Source organism: Rhipicephalus sanguineus, chromosome 7 (genome assembly GCF_013339695.2).
Source record: "Rhipicephalus sanguineus isolate Rsan-2018 chromosome 7, BIME_Rsan_1.4, whole genome shotgun sequence".
NCBI classification, from domain to species: domain Eukaryota; kingdom Metazoa; phylum Arthropoda; class Arachnida; order Ixodida; family Ixodidae; genus Rhipicephalus; species Rhipicephalus sanguineus.
The window spans coordinates 134,088,098-134,114,036 of record NC_051182.1 but is presented as its reverse complement, the minus strand read 5'-3'; the positions used below and the strand labels follow the sequence as shown (position 1 = coordinate 134,114,036).

The window sequence follows — 25,939 nt, the reverse complement described above, 5'->3', positions numbered from 1 at the left end:
AAAGAAAAGAAAGAAAGAATAAATAAGAAGAAAAAGAAAAGCAAGAAAGAAAGAGAAAGGAAAAGAAAGAAAGGAAAGAAAGAAAGAAAGAAAGAAAAAGAAAGAAAGAAAGAAAGAAAGAAAGAAAGAAAGAAAGAAAGAAAAGTAGTCGGTCAGACACGCACACGCAATTGATGCTTCGCTTTTTCCCAATATAGGGCAAGGGTCCTGCATTTTTGTTATACCTCTACCTTGAACCGCCTTGGCATAGGGCGATGACTTTTTTTTTTCTTTTTGTTCGCACTTTGACAAGTGCAACGACAACGCATTCATAAAAGATTCCGCGTAACGAACCCTCATGCCTAAGCGCGTTCGGCTATTCTTATACCACACGCGCGTTAAGATAAGTGTGTTTCGTATATAGATAATGCGATGCAAACCGTTAGCCGCCGCGCTGCAATATCAGAGCCGTTTGGGAGTCCATGGCATGGCGAGATGCCATCGTCCGATATAAGCCTATGTAATCCGATATATGATCCCCCGGAATACTCTGGTAGAGTGTACTAGAACAGGGGTGTGCTCGGAACAGCTTCGAAATGTGAAGCCCAAACAGGGTCAATCCGCTTGTATCGCTGCGATCGGTAGTCTGCAATGTGTCGTCGTTTAAGAGTTGCGCGTGGCTCCGCCGAAGTGGTGCAGGGGTAGAATTCCCGTTTCCCACTCAAAAGGCCCGGGTTCGAATCGCAGCTGTAGATGGTGGGTTTTTATTCGTCACCTTTTATAGCTGTATCGATTTTCCTTTGTTTCTTAAAACTAGCTTCAGCTTCTACGTGTTGCTTCAAAAAGTAACACAAGATGTGAAGTAAAATAGAAAAAAGTTTGCCAGTGAGCGTAGTTAATTGCAGCGCCACCGCCCGGGATTAAAAAAAAAACGTGAAGTATGGCCGCCGAGATTTTTGCGAATAGAGACTCGAAACGAGATTTCACATCTTGCGTGACATCTTGTACCAATGCGTAGCAACAGAAGCTAGCTTTAATAAGCAAAGGAAAATCAATACAGTTACGAAATGTGACACTAAGAATAGAAACCCACCATCTACAGCTGCGATACTAAACCTGGCCTTTTGAGCGGGAAGTGGGCATTCTACCCCTGCACCACTTTGGCGGAGCAGTAGCAATGCGTAGCAACAGAAGCTAGCTTTAAGAAACAAAGGAAAATCAATACAGCTATGAAATGTGACATTAAGAATAAAAACCCACCATCTACAGCTGCGATTTGAACCCGGACCTTTTGAGCGGGAAGCGGGCATTCTACCCCTGCACCGCTTTGGCGGAGCCGCGCGCAACTTTTAAACGACGACACATTGCAGACTACCGCTCGCAGCGCCCAGGGGCGTAGCCAAATTTTCAATTTTGCTTGTGTATATATACACACACATACATACACACGCACGAACATACACAAAGTATGGTTGACCCCTCCCCCCCCCCCCCCCCCACCTGAAAAAAATTTCTGGCTACGCCCCTGGCAGCTCCACAAGCGGATTGACCCTGTTTGGGCTTCACTTTCTGTACATTGGTGCTGCGGCCATTCCGAGCACTCCCCTGTTCTAGTACACTATAACTTTGGATAAACAATACCTTTAACGTTAAAAAAAATACCAATAAAGAGAGTGCTGGAGAGATCGATGCATTGTGCGAGGTCTCCGAACTCTCATGTACCCACCGTGCTTTTTTTTTTCTGTGCGGGGCCTGACGTATAAAATAGAGATACATTTCTGCGATTACTCGCTAACACAATAGATGAAGGACGGAAAAATAACACGTACGTAGCGAAGCGGTCGAGATTATCACCGACACCCCTCGCGAAGTTGCCGAGTCGGCAGTAGATATATAACAAAGCCCGAGTCCTACCGGGTTCCGCAGTCACATAACGAGCGAAACGAGCTACCAGTTACACCAGAAGAGGTCAAGTACGATTCTCTGACGACTCCCTTCGACGCCGCCGTGCCCAGCAAGTCGTCCTCGGCTTCTACGAGGTATGTGTTAACAGCATTGCGTCTTCTGTCGTGACCAGGCCGCCAGGGTGGTATAGTGGTGATCATGGCGCTCGACTGCTGACCCGAAGGTCGCGCGATCGAATCCCGGCCGCATTTCGATGGAGTCGAGATGCTAGACGCCCGTGTATACTTAGATTTAGGTGCGCGTTAAAAAAACACCAAATGGTCAAAATTTCCGAAGCCTTCCACTACGGCGTCCCTCGTGATCATATCGTGGTTTTGGGACGAAAAAAAAAATCCCCCAACAATTATTATGATCTTCTATGTGTATGACCTTTTTCTCAGAAGGCTCCCTGGGCGACGTCATAATCCTCCCAGGGCTGCAGTAAATAGGTGCGACCACTCCCAAAAATGCACTGCCGAGACCAGGCCTTTCTACTCCCGTGCCACAGTATAGAAAGGAGGCGTTTCTTCTCTCTTGTGATAACGGGCATACGTGCAACTACATACATTATCATATGCGTACTTAGGGCACGGCGATTTCGGGTCTCAATGCATTTCCGGTTTTGATGCATTTTAATGCGTAGCCTTATATGACGAAGATGGACTTTTACACCCTCCGTCACCGCCCGGTGCCAGCCTGGAACGAACCGGTTCTATCTAGTTGCCACCCGGTTCCATTCGGGGGCCAGCTTCGACCAGTTGGAAACCAGATGGAACCAGTTTACCCCACCACGTCTTTGCACTGAGTTCTGATCTAAACGCGTCAGTGGGAGGGGGTCGAAGGCGGTAGGGAGGAGGGCTGTGGTAGCACCTTCCCCTCACCCCCTCGGTAACTAAGAACGCTGCACAGGCCTATGTATACATCCAACAAGTTAACTTAACGACATAAGCGAGTGACAAGCCTACTGCATTTACCGCTACTCTTCGCTTCTATCCGTAAATATTTCGCGCGTCAAACAAAACAGGGGCGTAGCCAGAAATTTTTTTCCGGGGGGGGGGGGGGGGTTCAACCATACTTATGTATGTTCGTGCGTGCGTTTGTATGTGTGCGTGCCTATATACGCAAGCAAAACTGAAAAATTTCGGGGGGGGGTTTGAACCCCCCCAACCCCCCCCTTGGCTACGCCCCTGAAACAAAAGTATCAGGCATGGCGGAAACCCCGAAAGGGTTAGTTGTGTAAGCAGCGCGTTCACTCGTATAGAGCACGGCGCTAAGCCTCGTTCAGACGTCAGCGCTGGCTTAGCTCTCACGCAAAACGGGCCATCGAACATGCAGCGGAGGATTTGCGCTACCGATTAGAATATTTACGCCTTGGGATTACGCGTCTGTTGATCTCTATCCACCGTAATACCCGCCACCAACTAAGCTATTACACGGACGATTAGCGCATAATCAGACGTGCGGAAGCAGACGATCGGACAGCCGTGTGCATATGCTTCTGCTGTGCGTGTACGAAGCACCAATAGGGCGTGAGAAGTTGAGTCACGTGTCCTCGCCGCACCTAAGCCACGCGTTAAACTATGCACGATCCGCGAAGGGGGCCTTGTCTCTGAGTTCGCGATCGAATCTTGGGAGGAGCCGCGCACTTCACTGATGTGCCCGTGGCGCTGCAGACCCCACAAGCACATCTGCTCGTAGACGAAGCAGACATCGAAGTCAGCAGCGAAGGTAATGCGACGCGCTTACAGCCATACATCGATTAGCAACGTGAGCAAGCGACATCTCATTTGTGCTTTCATTCGTGCGAGTGATTTTAGAAATTTGCTGAGAAAAGCACAGCACGGGCGAACGACGTATAACGACCGAACTGTCCTATAATTCATGCGCTTCTACTGGTAAACCGTAAAGGCCCAAACTCGGACACATGCGCTCCTATTGGCTCGGCCGTCTGCTGACGTCACTTGGCGCAGATATGTCGAAGATATATATGACAATTCTGAAGTATACTTCCCTTGTTATTGGGGAGCTAGTGTTTATGGACAACAAGCAGGGAAGTCTCTTAAACCACTACATTGTCTCTATAGTTTCGCATTCGTTTGATCCACGCAAGTGTTAGCTTAAGTTTCTGGCAACTTCCGACCGAGGCTCCGGCAGAATTACACCCTCATTTTTGTATTCTTCGCTTGGTGCAGGTCCCAAACACTGTGGCCACTGAACAGTGAAGAGCAAAAAACCGCGGTGTGTTTTACTGACAACACACCGAGATGGCAAACCCCGCGCTGACGTCACGGGTAAGTTGACATCACTATTTCCTGCGTTCCTCGATTCTTGCAGGGAGGTGGAGAACTTATGCGTTGTGTTTTGACTACGTTCCCTCTTGGGGAGCGGAGGGTGGCACGCGCAAATATTAAGGGGGGGGGCAGCCCCCCCCCCCTGTCAATGCTCCTGCCGAACCTCGACGCTCGAGTACGTTCCCTCAATTACGAAACTATATGTGCAGCCGTCGATGTAACCTAGTGAGATAAGGATGATTATCACGAGAAGAGCTTATCTTCGCGTATAACCTCCCCTTCGGTTGATGGCGCGCGGTTGACGGCGCGTGCCTGTCGTAATTACTAACGTAAATATACCTTAAGTGGGTAGAAATAACCAAGAGGAGGTTATCTGATTGGTGGATAAAATCAAGGCAGGGGTGAAATTTAGCCCTTAACTACATAGAGTAAGTACTTCACTGAGTGTTACAGCTAGGTGGCGTGAGCCGCCGCCCGATCAAAAGGGTACAGCCTCATCCATCCATTCATTACCTACACGCCACCAGCACCGTTTCAACAGCCGAGTATTAGCTAATCTCGGCTAAACAAAGTGTTGGCTAATTTACCTTAAATGGCGAAAGGTGATTGCTACTAATGTTGGCTATAGCGTTACCGTATGTCTTGGCTAAATGATATCTATAGTCTTAGCTATCTTCTGTAACAAGGGCAACATCGTCTTACTGGACCAATGCCTTCTCTACAAAGATGCCTGCGACGTGAGCCGAAAAGCTGGTACCCTGCCCTCTCCTATTCTCCTCCTCTGCTTCACAAAGGGGTGCAGGCTGCGAGCGCTCGTTGCGGTGGCCACTCCAAAACTTTGTGCCTCCGAGGTAAAAGCAATGTCTATTGCTTTTACCGGAAGCAGCGTCCGGAAGCAGCGTCCGCCGTCCCGGAAGCAGCGTCCGCCGTAGATGCTGCGCCAGTGGTTGTGGTGGCGTCACTTCCGACGCTACCGGAGGTAGCGGCGGCTGCGAGCGCTCCTTGCGGAGATTACACTGCACTACGAGGGATCTCCCGCCCCAGTGCGAAAGCAAGCGACGTCGCAGGCATCTATAAATCGAACCTATTGATCGCAGCATCTATAAATCGAACCTATTAATCGCAGCATCTATAAATCGCAGGCATCGCAGTAAAGAAGGCATTGACTCGACGTAGCTCTGGCAGATACATAGCCAACAAGCCAAGTTGGTCCATGTCTGCAATTTTATTACGGTTTTCGACAGCACCGCCACCTGGCCGTCCTCCTGGTCGCGACAGTCCTGTCGCTTGCACTGGCCACCTCAGAACAGCAGCAACAACGAGGGTCTAAGGACAAGAAAAAGTTCGACTACTGCGTCATCGGAGCCGGGCCGTCTGGCCTGCAGATGGCCTACTACCTGAAGAAGGCCGGCAGGGACTACAGGGTCTTCGAGAAGAGCAACATGACAGGTATCGAATCAATCGAACCCTCCGAGCAGTTTTAAGAGCGCTAACCTATCGATATGATTACAAAAAAAAAGTGTGCAGCTTGCACTAGGTGCTCAAGGCTGAGTGACAACGGAGCTGGTGGTCTTGTAGTTCCGGCTTGGCTCAATCCCAATTACACCTAATTAGGATTAATTAGTATAATTAGGCCACATGAAACTCAAGTATGTCGGGCGGACTTGGTTCAGTCACGCAAAACCTAATTAGTCTTAATTATGTTGTCTTAATTAGCACCAATTAGATTTAGTTGGACTTAATTAGCTCGACTTGGTCAGTAGTAATTAGTATCTTCCTAAGCTTGGCTTCACTAGCCTCCCTGATAATTCGAATTGTATTGCCCGCTTTCTGTGGCTCATACCCGTTTCTGATGATGATAGTTTTCTGGTGACGCGAGCTGTCAACAGCTCCGCTGGAAAAACGTCAATGAGCGTCTGGATAACTTAACGTGCACCTAAATCAAAGTACACCGGTGTTCATTGATTTCACCTTCACTAAAGTGCGGCTGCGGTGGCCACGGGAATCGAACCCACGTCGTCTTCGAGCCTTGGCAGTGCAACACCATATGTGCCTGCGGGCGACGGGGGTGTAGGCAAGAGGCGCGCGCTCAGTGTGCCTTGCGACACGGCAGCGCGTGGCCGAACGAGCTCCAAGACTACGCACGACTTCTGCTATAGTACTTTCCGTACATCAGTGCTCTTTTATCGATTGGGCAGATGCTGTGCTCAAATTTGGAACAACGTTATCTCATTTCGGGAAATCATGTTCTCTCATTCGGGGAATACTGTTCTCTGAAACGCTGTTATCTCCTACGGGGAAATGCTCCTTTGTAATTTGGGAAAACGCTGTTTCATTCGGCAACCCATCTTCGCCATTTTGAGGAATCTTACTGTTTTCTCTTTAGAGGAAATGCCGCTAATTGGGAGAATGCTGTTTTCATTTGGCGAATAATGTTCTTCAATTTGGAATACTTAATTAGCTCTTCAGGGGAATGCTGTTCTCTTAAACGCTCTTTGCGTATGGGGCAAATGGTGTTCTATCATTTGGGGAAACGCTTTTTTAATCAGGCAAATGATATTCTCCAACTTTGGGAAACGCCTTTCTTTAATTTGGGAGAGCTACCTCATTTCGGGAATGTTGTCTTATTTGAGAAATTGTGGTCTCATTTGAGGAACGCTGTTCTCTGTGGTGAAATACTATTCCGCCATTTGATAAAATGCTACTCCCTCATTTGAAAAAAGAAATGTTTTCTCGCGTGGCCATCACCCCCAACAGAGAGAACAGGGAACCTCCTCCCTTCCCCCTGGATCCGCACGTGGCCGACACGGTAATTGATTTCTTTATGTGCAGGTTACTTCTTCGGCACGTACCCGAAGCACCGAAGGCTGATCAGCATCAACAAGGTACACACGGGTCAGCAGAACCCGGAGTACAACCTCAGGCACGACTGGAACTCCCTCCTCAGCGATGACCCGTCGCTGCTCTTCAAACACTACTCGAGGGACTACTTCCCGCAGGTGAGTCAAACTTGATTTCGGAGCTACGTCTAACAGACGTCTAATGGAAGAGCAATTTCTGATCAAGCACTCCTCCAAGCACTCCTCAAGCACTCCTCCAAGTTAGGACTATGCTTCCTTCACGTATGTCTGCGTGAACTTAACAGGATTGATTTCGTAGCAAGAGGAATAATAGACCTCTACTGGAAGACGAAATTCTGATGCATGTACGCTTACTAGAAGAGGAAATTCTGATATTCATGCGTTTGAGTGTAGATTTTCATAACTGTTGGTTTACGCCCTCATCGAGCACTTCTCCAGGGACTACTTCCTGCACGTATGACTGCGTGAACAAGCCTGATTTCACAACAAGAGGAATAACAGACGTCCACCGCGGAACAGCAAATTCTTATGTCTATACGTTTCTGAGTCAATGTAGATCGTTAGAACTGTTGGCTAACACTCTCGCCAAGCACTTTCCCGGGGACTACTTCCCGCACGGGAGTCAATCTTAATTGCGCAGCTACGTCTAATAGGCATCTACTGGGAGAGGAAGTTATGAAGTTTGTGCATTTGAGTGGAGATTTCTAGAACTGTTGGCTAACGCCCTCTTCAAACGCACTCCTCGAAGGACTGCTTTCTGCACGTATGTATGTGTGAACTTAGCAAGCTTGTTTTCGTGGCAGGAGGAATAGTAGACCTGTACACGAAGAGCAAGTTCTGATGTCTGTGCGTTTCCTTGTGGACGCAGACCGTTAGAATTGTTGGCTCGCCAAGCACATCTCGAAAGACGACTTCCCGCACGTATGTCTGCGTGAACTTTACAAGCCCGATTTCACAGCACAAGGAAGAACTCACAAGGTCCCTTTACATTCGCCTGCGATGACTTGAAGCAGAAAGCCAACGTTTCTTTCTTTTAATTCCCGAAAGATTTCCGCGATCGGCCCACCTTTTGCCAAGCGACAATGCCATGTTATGACGTCATATGACGTGATACCACGATGATGTCATGATGACGTCACTATATAATTTTGGCGATTTGTGGTATCGCAATGACGCTATATCATGACGTCGTCATATGATAGCGAAAACTCACGTCATCACATGATTTTTGCATCACTTCGCGCTTACGCCGCCGACGGACACTTTTCGCGTTTGATGAGGCACCTGAGGCTTTCGCCTTTAGAAGTGAACCAATCACACTTGGTCATTTCTCTGCCCCCTCGTGTTTTCACTGCGCTGCCTATCAAAAGTTTAGTCGTACGTGACCTCCTTTCCTCTCTCTCTCTCTTTACCTCCACGTGACCACCGCGTGCGCATGCGCGCTCAGGCGGACACCTTGGTCAAGTACCTCGACGAGTACCGGCGCAAGCTCGACCTCAGCGTCCAGTTCGACACCGAGGCGCGCAACATCCGGCGGCTTCCGAAGGAGACGCCCACGGGACACCGGTTCCAGTTCGAGGACCAGCGCGGGGAGACGTACTGGTGCAAGTACGCGCTCATGGCCAACGGCATGTCCAGGCCCAACGAGCCCTACTTCGAGGGCCACGCGATGACCGTGGGTTACGAGGACGTGTCCACGGACCAGGCCGACTTCGAGGCCAAGACGGTGCTCATCCTAGGCAGCGGCAATTCGGCCTTCGAGACGGCCAACCACGTGGCCGGCGTGGCCAACTACGTCCACCTGCTGGCCAGCTCGCCGCCGCGGTTCGCCTGGAGCACGCACTACGTGGGAGACCTGAGGTACGTGTACAAAGCCGCAAGCTCGACCCAGAGAGGACATACGTTGTTGCGAGTCAATTCACAACCACCCGTTTGTAGCACGAAGCCGTTATTGTGGTTATATACAATACAACGCATGTCCATTCTGGACATAAGTTGTATATAACTATACAATAACGTGCAAAGCTGGGATGGCTGGTCGATCTTCATGGCGAAAGCAGCGCAATAAGACGGCAACATGAGATGGCATGCACAGGACAGGCGCTTTCCTGTCGTTATTCGCCTCGTGTTGCCGTCTTCCTGCGCTACTTTTACCACGATGTATATAACTATATGATGAGTAACTTGGGGGACGAATTGCAAATCATGATTACTGAATTGTACAAAGACAGCAGAACGGTAGGTCTGAAAATATGCAGAAAACTGGAGTAATGTTCAACAGTTTCGGCAGAGAACAGCACTTTGCGATAGGTAGCGAGGCCGAGGCACTAGAAGTGGTAAAGGAGTACGTCTACTTAGTACAGGTATAATGACCGCAGAGCCGAACCATGAGACTAAATTAACTAGAAGGATAAGAATGGGGCGGAGCGCATTTGGCAGGCATTCTCAAATCATGAATGGTAGTTTACCACTATCACTAAAGAGGAAGGTGTATAACAGCTGCATCTAACCGGTACTTACCCACGGACAGAAACCTGGAGCTTACAGGCTTACGGAGAGCGTTCAACTTAAAGGACGACGCAGCGAGCCATGGGGAAAGAAATGATAGGGACGTCAGAGCTATGCTCTCGATAGAAGATGGCTTGCCACTAGACGTCAATTTCGCCACGCGCTCGCGTGCTCCGTATTATTTTGTGGCCGACTGTTTCTATGTCGTGTAACGCACGAAAAACCTTGCAGGGCTGTGAACAACGAGCTGCTGGACCACTACCAGCTTAAGTCGCTAGACGGCCTGCTCGAGGCCAATCTGAACATCCTGCAGTTAGTTCGCACCCAGTCCGGCAAGCTGGCGCTGCAGTTGCGCAACGACAGCTCCTTCAACTACGCGCCGCCTGATGACGAGTACGACGTGGTGATACGCTGCCTGGGCTTCACGTACAACGACGACATGTTTTCGCCGTGAGTACATACGACAGCACGACGACAAAGCTGACGTACATAGCACAGCGCTATAAGCTGCTCGGAACAATACTTTCTCTTCAGACGTGACATGTGAGAGAAGACATGGTATATTTTAGAGGGCCTCTAAACAGCCTTTAAAAATACAAAAAAAAAACGTGCGCGTTATTCTCTCCTGGTGTTTCTCCTTTTTTCGGCACACTTCTGACGCCAGAAGAGCGATTCACGTGACGTAATTAAGGAGGAATATCACTTGCGATATGCCTCCTACCCTGCTTTGCCATGCAGTCGCGCACCCGTTCTTCCTTGTTTTGCATGACTATCGTGTGCGACCAACTGATTTCATTTTGTCTTGTCCGTTTCCGACTGCGCAAGTTGAGATAACAGAGTGTAGCCGACAAGCACGTAATCCTGATAGGCTCAACGCTCAGTGCTGACATTGCCCACGTGCTTTATGAAGAAACTAGTGGCGAGGAGGTGATAAAGAAACAAATCTCTCGTACTCGGAGCGGTTTAATCAAGGTCTAAAATACTATAAACTACAGAAATAGCCAAGAGTTAAATCGCAATAATTTAAATAAAAATCGCGAAAAACGATTCCGAAACATCCGGCTGATACCCGCGCCGCGCAAGCGAGGGCGCCACCTCCTCGGCAAGCGCGCGATTGCCTAGGAAACCGCTGGGTTGCCCGTGCTACGCACTTCCTCAGGTTTTCACGGGGTAGTGGAGCTGCATTAGGCGCAGGATTTATATATACACCAAGACCTACACGAGAACGACAGTTAGCGCTACGTTAACCGCAGAATTAGCGCTACCTTAAGCGCTGGATTCAGAGTTTTTTTTTTTTTTTGTTATGCTAGATTGTTCGTTAAAGGACCACTAATAACCTCGATCAAACCACTGTCATCAAACTATAACTATTCGGTTGCTGTTGGCTAGATATTGCTTCAAATAGTAAGTGAATATCACGTATCATTTGTCGTAGCGCTGCATAAAGACTAATATTTGAGTAAGTTGTTATGTAAAATTTAATGCTGACAAGATTTACGATGGTTGAAACAAAAGCTGAAGTGTAATTGGGCGTACCTATTAAGAAAGCTGCTACGTAGCTGTTCTGTTGTGTTACTAGTGGTTCCACATTGCTTTCAATTTAATGTCTATTGACATAGGCTCTTGGATATCATGCATCATAAGTTCAAAAGTAATGAGCTTAGTGCCTTGAATATGGGGATCCATGCGGTGGTGAGATTTGTGGTTGCCACTGTGAGCATGCCTCGACATTCCGAATACACGAAGCTTAAAGAGACACGTGGCGTGTGATACACACTTGTGCGCAGGCGCACGAAGCCGGAGCGCGCTGCGGGACGAAGGTCCAAGTTCCCCCTAATCAACCGAGACTTCGAGTCGGCCAACGTGCCGGACCTGTACTTCGTGGGTTCCACGGCGCACTCCTTGGACTTCAGGGAGACCGCCGGTGGATTCATCCACGGATTCAGATACACCTGTACGTATACGTGCACCCTAACAACGATAATTTTGTCGAGATTTTTACTGCACTTCCGTCGCAACTATATTTCCGCACTCGAGATAGTGTCTGTTCAGATCCCATTGAATGTCTTTTTGTGCTCGTTAATGCTTTTTTTTTTTAGCTGGACTAGTTGGCACTGAATGAATGCTCCCCATAATGCTAGCGAACACGCACAATGACTACAAAGACCCTTTCTGTGTGTTCGCTACAATGATGAAACACAACATCAATGAGAACTACAGACAATCAAGCCTATAGGAAAGTATAGGGGATGTTATTTCTAGTAATTGTAATACAAAAGTAAAGAAATTAAAGTGGACGAAATGATAACTTGCCGCCTGCAGGGACCGGACCTGCAACCTTCGAATAACGCGTCCGATGCTCTATACCAATTGAGCTACCGCGGCGGCTATCACTCCTGTTCACTTTATCGGGTATACCGTTCACTTTATCAGATATACCGTACCAGATAAAGTGAACGGGAGGATGACCGCCGCCGTAGCTCAATTGTTAGAGCATAGGACGCGTTATTCAAAGGTTGCAGGTTCGGTCCCTGCAGGCGGCAACTTATCATTTCGTCCACTTTAATTTCTTTACTTTTGTATTACAATTACCAGAAATAACATCCCTTATACTTTTCTACGCTTGATTGTATGTTAGTTCTCATTAATGTTGTGTCTAACAAAGACAAACGAGCCCATAAAATTCCCCTTCTTTCGTTCATTCTAGTACTACGGAAATATATTCAGCCTTTTGTACCCCTGTTCTGGAAAAAATAATGTACCGGCTTTCAAGATAGCTTGAGATTGTTGAATATCCCACAGGAACACTAACAGGCGATGCTAAACGAGTTCGGACAGAAAAATTATTGCACGATATTTGTACTGTCATCAGTTTCGCCACCGTAGATTCATTATATAGGGCAAATATTCAGTGCAGGTGAGGGCTAATGTTCCATTTTCGAATTTCGCGCGGTGACTTCTGCACCTGAATGTCGGTGTCACGTCACAGACTTCAACGTCGTTTCTTCACATTTCGGCTACATAGGCTCAGCAAGATTTCCCGAAACGCCTCAGGTTACGTAGCTAACGCTTCTGGCTTCAGGGGCGTAGCCAGAAATTTTTTTCGGGGGGGGTTCAACCATACTTTATGTATGTTCGTGCGTGCGTTTGTATGTGTGCGTGCCTATATACGCAAGCAAAACTGAAAAATTTCGGGGGGGGGGGGGTTTGAACCCCCCCAACCCCCCCCTTGGCTACGCCCCTGTCTGGCTTCCTTAGAACACAATGCAACTAAGCTTTTGCCGATAGAGAATCATGTAGGCGCCACTGCACCCACGTCCTCTGCGTGAAGCATGGGGTTTCCTCCATCAAACAGGATGTACCTCTTCGCTATTCCTCTGGCTACTTGTCTGCAAGATAGGATGAACTAATACGTGCAGCGCGCGCCCTCCACCGGCTGCTGGAGTGGAAGAACCACGGCGTGCCCTGGCCGAGCGAGCGGCGGCCCCTGGCTCAGCTGATGGACGCCATCTTGACGCGGGTGAACGAGGCCTCGGGCATCTACCAGATGCACCACTTCCTCGGCGACGTCATCATCATTGACCGGTATGCGATGCGCGAATTGACTTTTTAAGGCCAAGCCTTAGATGCCTCATTAAGCGCCAAAAGTGAGCGTCGGCGTCGGCACGCGAGGGATGCAAAAAGTCATCACGAGCTGACTCCGCCATATAACGTCATCATGACGTCAGCGAAAGACACTGTTTGTGGCGTCATCATGAAACCATAGCGTGACGTCACATGATGACGTCATCACATGACATTGCCGCTTGGTCAAAGGTGGGCCGATACCAGAGGCACTGCAAAACCACGTGAGGTACAGAAAGCTTTCGGAGGGGGGGGGGGGGGGATATCAATACAAATGAAAACAGCCTTCGCCTTCGAGTCGTTTTAGGCAAATGCATAATGGACCATGTGACTTTTTTAATGATGCAATTACGTAGTGCCGGCAGAAGGTACGGCGTCAAAGTCAACGATCTACCCCAAATAAATGTGTCACACTGTTGCGCTTCGATTAACATTTCTGTTGACTCAACAGAAACTCATGTCGCGACATTGAACGTCGAGGGGCAAGTGAATCGCATGCAAGGATTCCGCTTCCTGCAGGGTTAGCTTGGGGTCAACCAAGTGTTACTGGCCGGCACACGATGCGCAAGCAAAGTTTTTGATGCAATACGATGTGCATGAATCGGTAGATCCGGTGTCAATTTATAACACTCGCTAGAATTTGTATTATTTCACCATACTGGGGCATTCTAGGATCGAGCTCTCAGACTCACAAGTCCATGAGGCTGGATGGATATTATGATAGGTGTCCCCTTCCAAACGATGTAGCGGCAGATGCTACCATATCAGCTTTAAGAAAACAGCCAAACAAAACGTGGGCAAAAGGGGAGTAGGGGAGCGACAACTCTGCGCTCGCCTCTTTAGATTTCCCTGTGCCCAATGTTTGTCCAAGTTTCATTGCGGCGCTGTTATTGCAATTGAAGCTATATGGAGTTCGTGTCGCACCCAAATAAAATGTTCACTCAACTGAAAACAACCATTTCGTTTAGTACACTCCTGCAAACTATAGTATGTCATTAGGACGTCACTCTTTCAGGCCAGTTGATAAGGCTTGGTAGCAAAAACTCGAGCGCAAATAATGGCGCAACAGAAAACGGAGGAAGAGTGCTGTCCTGTAGTCGTCAGTTGATGTCGATTAGTTCTGACTAAACAATTCTAATACATCAGTCATATCGATCAATCTCTTTCTCTCAGTCCTTGTGTACCAGTTCTCACCAATCTTCGTCAGTCGGTCCTACACATCAGTCCTATCAGTTCCCATCTGTCAGTCCTTCACATGGGTCGGCAAAATATGTGGAGCTCACTCAGATTCACTCATGAAATATGTTTGCCTTTAGGACTCACACTGACTCAGACTCACCAAAATGTTCCTCAATCGGACTCACTCGTACTCACTCACTGAAATTTGTTTTCAACCGGACTCACTCGGACTCAATCTCACCAAAATATTGCTCGCTCGGACTCACTGACTCAGACTCACGGCTCGATCTGAATCTGAGTGAGTCGACTCATGAGTCCATTAGAGCATAATTTACTTTTCCGACCATAGTGTCAATGCTCTTTAACATCAATATCTTATAAAACTGGCGTTCTACTTGGCACGTTTTCATCTCATACCTTCAAATACGAGTTATCAATGATTACATTGCCGTAAGGACATTTTATGAAGGACACGGGATATTTTATGAAGAACTTCCCATGAAAGATATTGCCAGAGGGAGGTCAAACCCCCCTTCCCTTGCCCCCCTCCGTAACTCGCACCTCTGATCAATAAATATTCAGATGGCATATGAACGCTAGTGCTTTGAAGTATGTGTGAGTAGACGTGAGTACAAACGCGAGTCCTCATAAGGATGATAGTAATGCTGAAGTTGAGTAGATAGGGCCATAGGTCGGAAAAAAAATGTGGAGCTCACTCAGACTCACTTATGAAATATATTTTGCCCTTAGGGCTCACTTGGACTCAGACTCACTAAAATTTGCCTCACTGGGACTCACTCGGACTCAGACTCACGAAAATATTACTCAGCCTGACTAACTCAGACTCACGGCTTGATCTGAGTCTGAGTGAGTTGACTCATGAGTGAGTTCACCGACCTAGGGTCCGTCATATAAGTTTTTGTCTACCAGTTCTCATCAAACCTCATCAATCAGTTCTATCAGTTCCCACCTATGAGTCCTTGTCTACTAGTTCTCATCAATCCTCATCAATCAGTCCTATCAGTTCCCATATATCAGCAGCTTGTCTACCAGTTCTCAATGATCCTCATCAATCAGTCCTACACATCAGTCCTATCACTTCCAATACATCAGTCATTAACATCAGTACTTGTCTATCCGTTTTCGTCAATCAGTCCCACCTATCTATCCTATCTATCAGTTCCTACCATACTGAATCGGTCTGGTCCTTTTACAAACCACTTCCAGGAACACACTGGAGTTTGAGTACCTGCAGGAGTTCCCACTGCCGCTGCTGCCCCAGTTTGAAGAGAAGACGGGCCACAAGGTCGAAGGCAAGGAGGTGATCGTGGTGGCGCTCCGCTACAACCCGGACTTCACGGGACCCCGGCTGGACACCTTCCACTCCGACCGGGCGGTCGAGGACGTCGAGAAGGCGCACCTGTCAAACTTCCTGCATCCCGTCATCTACTACTACAATCGGCTCATCCAAAAACCAGGTAAGAGATAAGGACCGTTAAGGGGATTGACAAAGGGCGAAGACGTCTGTGGAAATAAAAACACTGAATAATAGTGACACATTCGAAGCATCCTTTCTGTGATGTCAGTAAGGTTATATTTTTAGACTGTGTTTAAAAGTAACAGCAACAAAAAAAGAACCAGCGCTAATATGTTGCTCTTGTGTAGTTATTGGTGTAGTTCTAGAAAATCCTGCACTAAATGCAGCTCCACTACTATGAAACCTGACAACGTGTGTAGGTGTAGCATGGGGACCCAGCGATTCCCGTTGCGCGGTTGTTAGCCTCTGTCTATGAAAGATCCCTCGCAGGCATTCGTAACACTGACGCCGGTGAAGTACCGGTTGGAGGAGCAATCGGCCGCTTGGCGAGGCGGTGGCGCCTTCTCTTGCGCGGAGCGGGAGTAAGCCGCATGTTTCAGAAGCATTTGTAGCAATTTTAAGTTAATTACTGCGATTACTTCTTGGTTATTTCTGTTAATTATATTATTTTAGTCCTTGTTTGTTTATTTTACCCTGTTTTGAGCATGCTAGCCTTGCTTTAAGGCTGTAATGACCACCTGATTTTGAGCGTGTTCACGCCACATGAGATCTCTGGATGGACAAATGCACTATGGAGTCGTTCCGTTAGCTACATGTAGTCTAATGCTTTTGTGCGCACCATAACTAGTGCTTCATAATTAGTGCATAATGAGTGTGTGCATGTGTTATTATCCATCCCTGCTCTATTCTGCGCTTGCGTGTGAGGTAACACGCAGCAAACTGCAGCACACGAACGCGAATCACTGTCACGCCTGCCTCCCACTGTTTGCAGCACGTGCTGTCGCAGACTGAAAAATTTTCATTATAAATGTTTCACGATGTTTTACGCGTTACCATTCCATGATTAGACGCTCTGACTGGCAAGCTTCCCATTGCCCTAAAGAAAACAGGTACCATAAAAATTTGTTGTGGATTTTTTCCCCTGCAGTGACTGTGACAACTTACAATAAATATCCACTGGACATCCAAATTTAAATCACTGATATCCTGGGAATGTGTAATGAATACGTCTAGTGGGCATCCCCCGCAGAATTTGGCGCAGGACATACCGCATCCTGTGGACATTCTTTACATGTCGGTGAGGAACGTGCTTCGTACACTTCATGGACAGGTCACCGCATTTTCCACAGTGTTTGCTACGAGTAATGTCACGTTTACAGCTAGCAAAGAGCCCACACAGCAAGATCGGATACCTGTGTGCACACGTTTATGGAAGTGCAGCGTACGCTCTTGCAATTTTTTTAGTAACGAGATTTCACACATGATGCACAAGTGCAGAGAACACACTCGTGTGCGAGCACCGCCTGCTACGTTGTATGTTTGCCGGTGCATGCGCACACTCAGCCTTATCCGGACGATCACGTGTTTAGAAAGCCGGTGTGATGCTGATCGTTGTATCGCTGATCTCATTGCTTCTCGCCAATATCAGAAACTACTGTGTCCAAGGGTCAATGCTTGCAGGATATTATTTAGAAAATAGATGGACGTACTTCCGGTTCTATCTAGTCCTACACTTTCTAGCTGCTAGGGTCGGAGTGGTATTATTAACTGACCTAATGTTTCCAAAGCAAATTGCACTACACAACTCGCCAAGTATGACGCACGCGTGATATGCACATATACGATAGCCTCAGACGATAGGCAATTCGAACACATAAGAACTATAATAAAAATTGTTGGGGTTTTGTGTCCCAAAACCACAATACAATTATGAGGTATTTGCGCTACGAGAAAACTTGACGACAAGGGCCTTTCCGAGGTCAGCTGCATCTTTTCAAACAAACCAAGAAAGGTCCACGTTTGATATCCTTGAGACGTCCACCACTGAATGCCCGAAATTGGACGTCCTGTGGATATCCCATCAGTCTCTAAAAAATGTGCGCGAACATGATATGGATGTCCTGCAGACTACTAAGTATTTTTGCTTGGTTACCTCACAGCATCTTCATCTGGAGACACGACTTACCTTTGCCATTTCTGTGCACTATAGACAAGGGAGGGACCACAAACACTGAGCTAATAGTAAACCAAGCATTCTTACTGCCTAAAGTTCCTCCATATCACTCCTGGTTGAAATATTTTGCTGCACACGATCGCTTCGGAGAAGACAGTACTGTGCTTATTAATGAGACGTTTGATGTGGGGCATCTGAGCAGGAATTTCAAAATCTTTTTTATCTTTTTGGGAATGCTCGCTGTCAGCAGATAACTCTCATGTTTAACTTCAGTTGGTTGTTCTATGAAGTCGGTCTATGAAGAAACATAGCATGACTGCCTGTACAATGATTAGATAATTATTTACATTGTAATTACAATTAATTGCTGTAAAATACACTATACATAATTTATTCTAACACTTTCACTTGCTTTCAATTCGGTCTCCAGAACCTTGGCATCAAATAATGCACCCACTTATAGACACTCGAACATAATGTGTGGCAAAGGGTTACACTCTTTACACGATTCACACACCCTCAGTTGTAATGGCCTAGGTTAGGTCATGTGCGGTTAAGCAGCGTGTAAGCTCCTCCTTTTTCTGAGACGTATGAATGGCAATCTGCCAGCAGTAGAGCACGTATAGCATGTTTCTTCAAGACGAATGTGCGCAACGTTTTCAACGTGCAGCGGGCGAGCACGTAGAAGAGCTGGAGAACCGCCACGGCAACCCTAGCATTCCGGTGCCTGACAGGATCCACCACATGCTCGAAGACTTCCTGACGCGGTGGACCTCACCGCACCTGCACGTTGAGCCACTACGAAGGTAAGCATGGTCCCACAAACAGTAGAGATTCAAGAGGGGCAAGGAAAGACAGGGAGCTTGGTTCGCTACCCTACACAGGAGGAAAGGGATATAGGGGGCGAAAAGAGAAAGAGGAAGTTGGTTTATGGAATTTGACATCCAAAGGTGACGCAGGCTATGAGAGACATCGTAGTTGAGGGTTCCAGATAATTTCGACCACCTCGGGTTCTTTAACGTGAACTGAAATCACACAGCACATGAACCTCGAGCATTTCACTTCTGCCTGGTGTATTTGATCCCGACCGCAGCAGCTGGGATCAAACCCATGATATTTGGGTCAGCAGCCGAGCACCGTAACCACTGAGCCAACACGACAGCAAAAAAGGAAAAAAAATGGGACATAGCGAAAGAGCAGTATAAGTCACGCATGCATGAATCAAGGACAGTAAGCCTATGAATCGTCAAAGAGACTTGTTGACTTGATACCAAGGCGTTGGACTGGGCTAGTTGGACCATTGTCAAAATGGATAAAGAAATCAGAGAGGAAACACAGGGCACACCGAGAGGAAACGACCAGCCTGTCCCGTCGTTTCCTCTCACTGCGTCCTGTGTTTCTCGCTGGTTCTTTATCCATTTTGTTCACTTGAGTTCTTTTTTCTTCTTAGAACGTTCTCATTGCTTTCTGCTCCAGTGTAAGTAAAAAACTTACTGCATATGACCATGGCGCATGGCTCTTCGTAAACGAAGGTTCATGCACTATGACAAAAAAACGGTGGTTTTCACTTACAAGTCAAGCACTTCCCATGAAACCACATTGGACCTTTTTCCCTATGCATCAGCATTCCAAAGAAATAGTTCTCTAAGTATACCTATATCGAAAGATGTATGTTCGCAGACGTAGTGACATCAAGAAAACGAGCCAATTGTACCTAAATGGCTGAAGCGCTCATGTGGACTCTCTTTTGAGTAGGATAGGCATGTCTTGGCTGGACAGTTCATCCTGAATTCGAGTTCATAAAGCAACAGGAGCATTACAAAAAAAAGTCAGATGCGCCCGAAAGCCATTGATAGCAATAGCAATGCAGGGCATAAAGTGTCCCTATAATTGGCCGTCGCAACACATCACGCATTCAACCAAACAGCATTCTGGAGAATCTATTTTAGTAACAGGTGGTATGAGATTCAGCACTATCAATACGTTACTTAATAAAAAGAAGTGCTGGTCACGTGGGAGCTTTGTAGATGACTCTAGGGTCAATAAAAGTTTTTCTTCTTCTTCCGCCTCGCTCATCGTCTGCTACGTTGCTGCTCATTGCAGCCACCTGGCACGGCTGCCTACCTGAGTGCACAGTACACAGCAGTATTAAATGCTAAACCATGGCTTAAACGTTACATGGGTTGCACTTTTGCGATTCTTCCACATTTCTGCAAACACCTCGTAAGGATTCAAACTCGTGTAATCTCAATATATCTTCCACTTAATGCGTAAATGTGTGATGTACTGTGCAACAATGTCAATACATGAAATAACATCTCTCTGAAAGTTTGGGCTATACGTTAGCCGTGCTATGAGCTCTTGAATACTAATGAGCCAGTTTCTTGATAAAAAGTAGCTTACCCTGCACACGCGTAGTCGCTGCCACAACGTGTAGAAACGCAACGTGTGTGCAGAAATTCACATGCCCGCGAATTCTTGCACAGGTACCTCGAGTCGTGCCTGGGTGTGGATCTGCGCCGCTACCGAAGCACCGAGTGCTTCGCCAAGCTCCTGGACGGGGCGGCGGAGGACGTGGCATCACCACTTCCGCTGAGTTGTGTGCAGCGGCCCGAGTTCGAGACCAGCCACTTCTTGCACCCCGAGCATGGGCACACCTTTGCGCAGAACTAGGTTGACCTGTCTGCTGCCGATGCTGCACCCGCACAAAGCTAAAGCCCAGAACAGCTCTGTACAAATCACTGCTTCTCCACTTCCCCGTAACCATAAGTGCAGCAAGCGAGTTACAAATTCCCATGTTCGTTCTTGTTAAGCTGACATGGCCAGAGAATTCAGAAAAACATATTGAGAAGAAGATGCAGTGCAGGGTAGATCCTATTAGTACTTAAGTTCACCCATTCCTGTGTCCACCAGAGACGTATAATGTACATGTCATGTGACAAACCAAGTTGCTTTTCTGTATAAAGCAGTGTTGTTGTGACGAATTGGTGTGCGTTATTTCACTAGTACAGTAGAACCCCGCTGTTGCGTTCCCGGCTGTTACGTTTTCCTGGCTGTTACGTCGTTTTCGGCCGGTCCCGGCACAGCTCCCATAGGATCCAATGCATTGGGAACCCCGCTGCTGCGTCGCAACTGTGGGACCGTTCCCGCATCATACGTTGCGAAGTGCCACGACGCGCCGGCCCGAGCGGCCATGTTGTCTTTCACGTAGCTTGGCTTGGCGGCTTGACAATGGGATTGGCCGCCCAAAGTGCCGGGGGCAACACCTATGACGTATTTTCGGTTCATGCCAGCAAAAGCATGACCTTTGAGATCCGTATTTTGAGCCCGATTCAAAGGGTATAGCCCGATCGCCATCACCATCGCCCATGTGTGCCCGTGCTAAAGTCCCTAGATTTTCGAATGGTTCAAACAAGCCAGGGCCGCAGGAGTTAACTTCGACGTTACCATCCTGCGAGAGAAGGCACTCGAGATCGCCGACAAGCTCGGTATCGACGGTTTTTGTGCATCTAAGGGTTGGATCGACCGTTTCAAAAACAGACATGGATTACGCTACCGCACTGTCAACGGAGAGGCTGCAAGCGTGGTGTCTATCATAAAGGACTACGAGCCGAGAGACATATTCAATGCCGATGAAGCAGGCCTTTTTTTCAAGGTACAGCCCTCTAAGACGCTGAGCCTAAAAGGCGAGGCTTGCCACGGTGGAAAATGCAGTAAGGAACGACTAACGGTGCTGCTGTGCTGCAACTCCGATGGTTCGGAAATGATGAAACCGTGGGTGATAGGAAAGTTTCGAAACCCACGCTGCCTTAAAAATGTCCGTCACCTGCCCTGCCACTACAACAATAATACCAAGGCGTGGATGACGTGTTCACTTTTTGAGGAGTTCTTGAGATACATGGACTCTAAGATGGGCTGCCAGAACAGAAAAGTCGTTCTTTTTCTCGACAACTGCTCCGCACATCCCAAGGACACTGCGTCGCTGCGGAACGTAAAGGTAGTTTTTCTTCCTGCCAACACCACAAGCCACCTTCAGCCCTTGGACGCTGGAATAATAAAAAATGTAAAGCACTTCTACCGCAAGTGCATTGTAAAGCGGTCCCTGGCCAGCGTGGAGCGTGGGCAGCAGCCGGCAGGCGTCACCATCTTAGATGCCATGCATTATTTAGCATCGGCGTGGAGCGCCGTCACTGCTGCTACAGTTGAACACTGCTTCAACAAGTGTTTCGGTGTGCGCGCAGATGACACAACAGAAGCTGTTGGAGACGGTGCGTTCACAGACTGCGACGAACTGAACACTGCCATGGAGACTGTTGGTGCCAGTGGAATCGCGTACAGTGACTACGCTTCTGTTGACGACGCCGTTGTCACCTCCGCGATGTTATCCGTCGACGACATCGTGGCTGAGTGCGCCGATCCGTGCGCCAGTGACGAGGAAGTTGAGGAGGAGGTGGAGCGGATACCGGAGCCAACGTTCTCATCGGCCGTAGCGGCACTGGATTTATTGCGACGATATGTGCGCACCAGTGACGATGGCGAGAGCCACATGGCACTACAGGTGCTTGAAAAACGCCTTGTGCTTGTCGGGCGTGAGAAGATGCGCCAGGCAACGCTGCATGATTTTTTCAAGCGAAAGAATTAAAATAAAACTATGTGCAGTTCACCACTACTCTTATTTCTCAATTTTTCGCGTTTCTCGGCTCTTGCGTTTCCCGGCTCCTACGTTTTTTTTTTACGGTCCCGTGAAAAACGTATCAGCGGGGTTCTACTGTATAAATTGTCACATGGTTTTATGTAACCACTCTGTTACATTATTATCGGGTTTTGATGTTGTCCGTTTTATATTTGAAGTAATCGAAGCTCGTAATTTATTGTCAAAAAGGAGCTATGACAGCAGCCGCACTGAAAGGCTCCTATTAGTGGGCACCCACACTGTAGCACAAAAGCACTTTTGTGCCCCATCTGTAGCTGTGGTGACAAGGAGCCGAACGTACGATTAAAGGTGCCCTGCAACACTTTATCAGCATGGTCAGAAAACACTGCCGATTGGTAGTCGAAGCTCCTGAGAATGTGCGAGCCAAACACTATAGTGCAGCACGCAGCCTGGAATTTACAATTAGTTCTCAAAGTCAGCTAAAGATCGCTCACTCTTCTCTCGACGAATGATGCCATAAACCCAAATGACAGCGCCATAAACCCAAATTCCATGGCCATTGGCTGATTTGAGCATTGTGAGCTGCGTAGCTACCGTGGCCACCGCAGAATGCCGCCACGTGGCCGCGTGCTCGCTCGCGATCACACTAAGGTAAGCCACACATTCGAAGAAACAAAAGAAAAGAAAGCGCTCAAGGTCATATCGCGCGCTGGTGAATGGATTTAGCTTCTTGCCCCCTTGACATCCCCACATGCACAGCTTTCAGCGTGTTCGACAAATCCCTGTAACTCCGCTCGTACTTGATGGACTGTAAAAATTTTGGCGGCAGTCGATTCGTGAGGCAATAAACTCATTTAATGAACTCACTCTGTGATTACTTGTAAAAGTGTTGCAGGGCCCCTTTAAGCACTCAAGAACATAATGCCAGGGGCCAGTGAGGCATTACAGTGGGCCGAATCCGATCTTAGTATCAAAGAAGCCATACTAGCACCGGTGCCACACGGGCATTTTTGATCGAAATAAGGGCCGATCAGGGTTCGGTTCGACCCGGATTAGACGCTGCTACAAGGTCACTTTTAATGGCTATCAGGCCCGATCGCGATCTGTATATTGCGATCTGGCTCCCAGGTCGCGATTTGGCTGACGTCTGCACAAAACTCAATTCGGATCGGTTTGCACCGTGCAGTGATGACCACTGTTGACTGCGATCAAGAAATCCGAATGTGGATCGGTCCTGATCGCGATAAAAGGTGCCCGTGTGACACATAAGAATAATTGCTGGGGTTTGACGTCCCAAAACCACGATATGATTATGAGGGACGCCGTAGTGGAGGACTCCGGAAATTTCGATCACCTCGTGTTCTTCTAATGTGCACTTAAGTACACGGGTCACAAGCATTTTCGCCTCCCCCCACTGTGACGCAGGTATAAGAAACAGCCCCCTTTCCCACAACACAGCCATTGTGCATGGATCCTCAATCTCACAAGTATGAGACATTCCTTCATTTCATTGCAATTAGCGTTGGAGAGAAAAACTTGCCAACGTACAAAAGCGAATACTCGATCCGAATGTCGAGATAACCAGATCATGTCGTGACGAATCTGGTCTCTAAAGATAATGTTGCCTCTGATCTACGCGTTCGAGTCGAAATCATGCCAATATGACTGGAACAGGAGACTGTGAAAATGAAGGAATGTGTGTTACTTAGCCCTAAATTGTCCTGTTTCATTCCGTGAGTACTGTACATGTTAATGTTCGTTTGTACACGTCTACAATGTCACTGGCCTGGTGTACTGAGACGCAAAGAAGAGCTTTTCATAGACGAAGTATGTGCGGTTCGTTTTCATTCAGCACATTTAGAGGAACAACCAAAACCTCAATTGCTTTTAGTATGGGTTATTTTATGCCAGCAATAAGACTAGTTGGTCAGCACGGTGCTGCATTCTTGTGTACACGTACATTAAGCTTATTTCGCTCAATGATACATTAAATGGTACTGCATGCCAAAGCCAACATGGTGTCTATTGTTCAGCATTGACTTAACCTCCTTTAACCCCCCGAAGGGCCGACTTTTTTTCTCCGGGAAAGGTGGCAACCCTAGACCCACAATCACTAAAAAAAAAAGTGCAGATAGTTTGCGCCAACCACCAAGGGAGCACCAAGAACGAACGTCACTTAGTGGTTTTCAATGGCTTGTCAAATTTCTATTCAGCTTGAATTTTTCTAATAGGGTATTGCATAAGAGTAGCCTTCTGGCATATCAGTATTGCTGCTGAAAGTGCTACCTCACATCACACCATTTTAGACAATGATGATGATTATGACGAGTAAACTTTATTTTGGTCCAGAGAAGATGCAGGGGACCATGCTATCCTTTCTTTTTTTTTTTTTGTTGTGGTCCCGTAATAAACGTATCTACTGCATACGAAGAAGTTGGAAAAAAAAGAATTGCAGCTTCCTCTTTAAAATACTGCTTATGCAAATCACAGACTGCGAGTACCTGTGCAGAGTTGTACAATATCTTGCTTTATTTACACGTTTATTCTACAGTAACATAATCATGTTTCTAAAAATGTTCACCGGCTCACAACACCACAACACCGAAAAGTGGTCGCACACTACGCAAGCACGCTTCATTAAAAAAATTAATAATAAACAATTTCAGGGGTTTTACCAGCCAGAACTAAGATATAATTATGAGGCAGGCCATTTGATTAAAACGAGACGATTTAAGCTTTCCCTAAAAGGCCAACAATAGTTGCACGTGAATAGCGATTTTTCGAAACCAAATGAAGTACTACAAATCGAGCAGTACCAGAATTGAACCGAATATAAATTGAACAGCTTTCCAATGTAAAAAAGAGCTAATTCTTGCAACTGACAAACTGAATTAATTTAAACGACGTTCATATTGAAGTACAGTTCAACTCTCATAAGATGAATTATTGTATATATCTAGCAGTTGTAATATCCCCTTGAATACATTTTGGATATACATAAAATATTATGTACACTGATTTACGCAAATACATATATAGAACTTTTTTAAGATCCCCTTCGGATCTGATATATCAGGGCTCAACTGCATTCGTAATTCCAGCATTAAAAGCACGAACAGAATGTTGGGAAATAAGCAGATTCTTCACGCGAACAGAACTTGTCACTGAACGCGAACGATCATCACGTAGCCGCTAAAGTATGGCTCCCCAAATAACTTAGCTCTGCCACACTATGTAAACACTCGTGTTCCCAAAGTTTGTTTGACACGTCACTGCATGACGTCACGGGCCTGCTCACTTTTGCTGCTTCCCCCAAAGGCTCCAACAAGGGTGAGCATCTCGACGTCCCTTGACCCTCACGCAGCTTGCGGTGCAGTTGGCAGGCACCGCCAAGAAACAGTGCCGCAT

The 25,939-nt window shown here is 47.3% G+C and overlaps 3 protein-coding genes across 3 annotated transcripts in view; all 3 read left to right on the top strand.

The window, feature by feature from the left end:
- Positions 1-25,939, top strand: part of LOC119399996 (SUMO-conjugating enzyme UBC9) — a 562,334-nt gene that overhangs the window by 396,451 nt on the left and 139,944 nt on the right. The gene's annotated exons all lie outside the window — the stretch shown is intronic.
- LOC119400003 (FAD-dependent oxidoreductase domain-containing protein 2) lies at positions 4,173-20,600 on the top strand. Its single transcript, XM_037666908.2, has 10 exons — positions 4,173-4,214; positions 5,459-5,663; positions 7,047-7,213; positions 8,523-8,935; positions 9,815-10,033; positions 11,371-11,537; positions 13,003-13,168; positions 15,614-15,864; positions 18,548-18,683; positions 20,364-20,600. Exons 1-10 carry the CDS (start codon positions 4,188-4,190, stop codon positions 20,548-20,550), a joined length of 1,938 nt encoding a protein of 645 aa, XP_037522836.1. The 5' UTR covers positions 4,173-4,187; the 3' UTR covers positions 20,551-20,600.
- Positions 21,788-22,519, top strand: LOC119399054 (tigger transposable element-derived protein 4-like). The gene has a single exon (XM_037665870.1). The coding sequence runs from the start codon at positions 21,788-21,790 to the stop codon at positions 22,517-22,519; it is 732 nt and encodes a 243-aa protein (XP_037521798.1).

Bases quoted from the DNA above. Each gene is read 5' to 3' on its own strand.
- LOC119399054 (XM_037665870.1), top strand. From the start codon at position 21,788: ATGGGCTGCCAGAACAGAAAAGTCGTTCTTTTTCTCGACAACTGCTCC.
- LOC119400003 (XM_037666908.2), top strand. From the start codon at position 4,188: ATGGCAAACCCCGCGCTGACGTCACGG. The intron at 7,214-8,522 runs GTGAGTCAAACT...ATGCGCGCTCAG, and splicing joins CGAGGGACTACTTCCCGCAG to GCGGACACCTTGGTCAAGTA. The intron at 15,865-18,547 runs GTAAGAGATAAG...TTCAACGTGCAG, and splicing joins TCGGCTCATCCAAAAACCAG to CGGGCGAGCACGTAGAAGAG.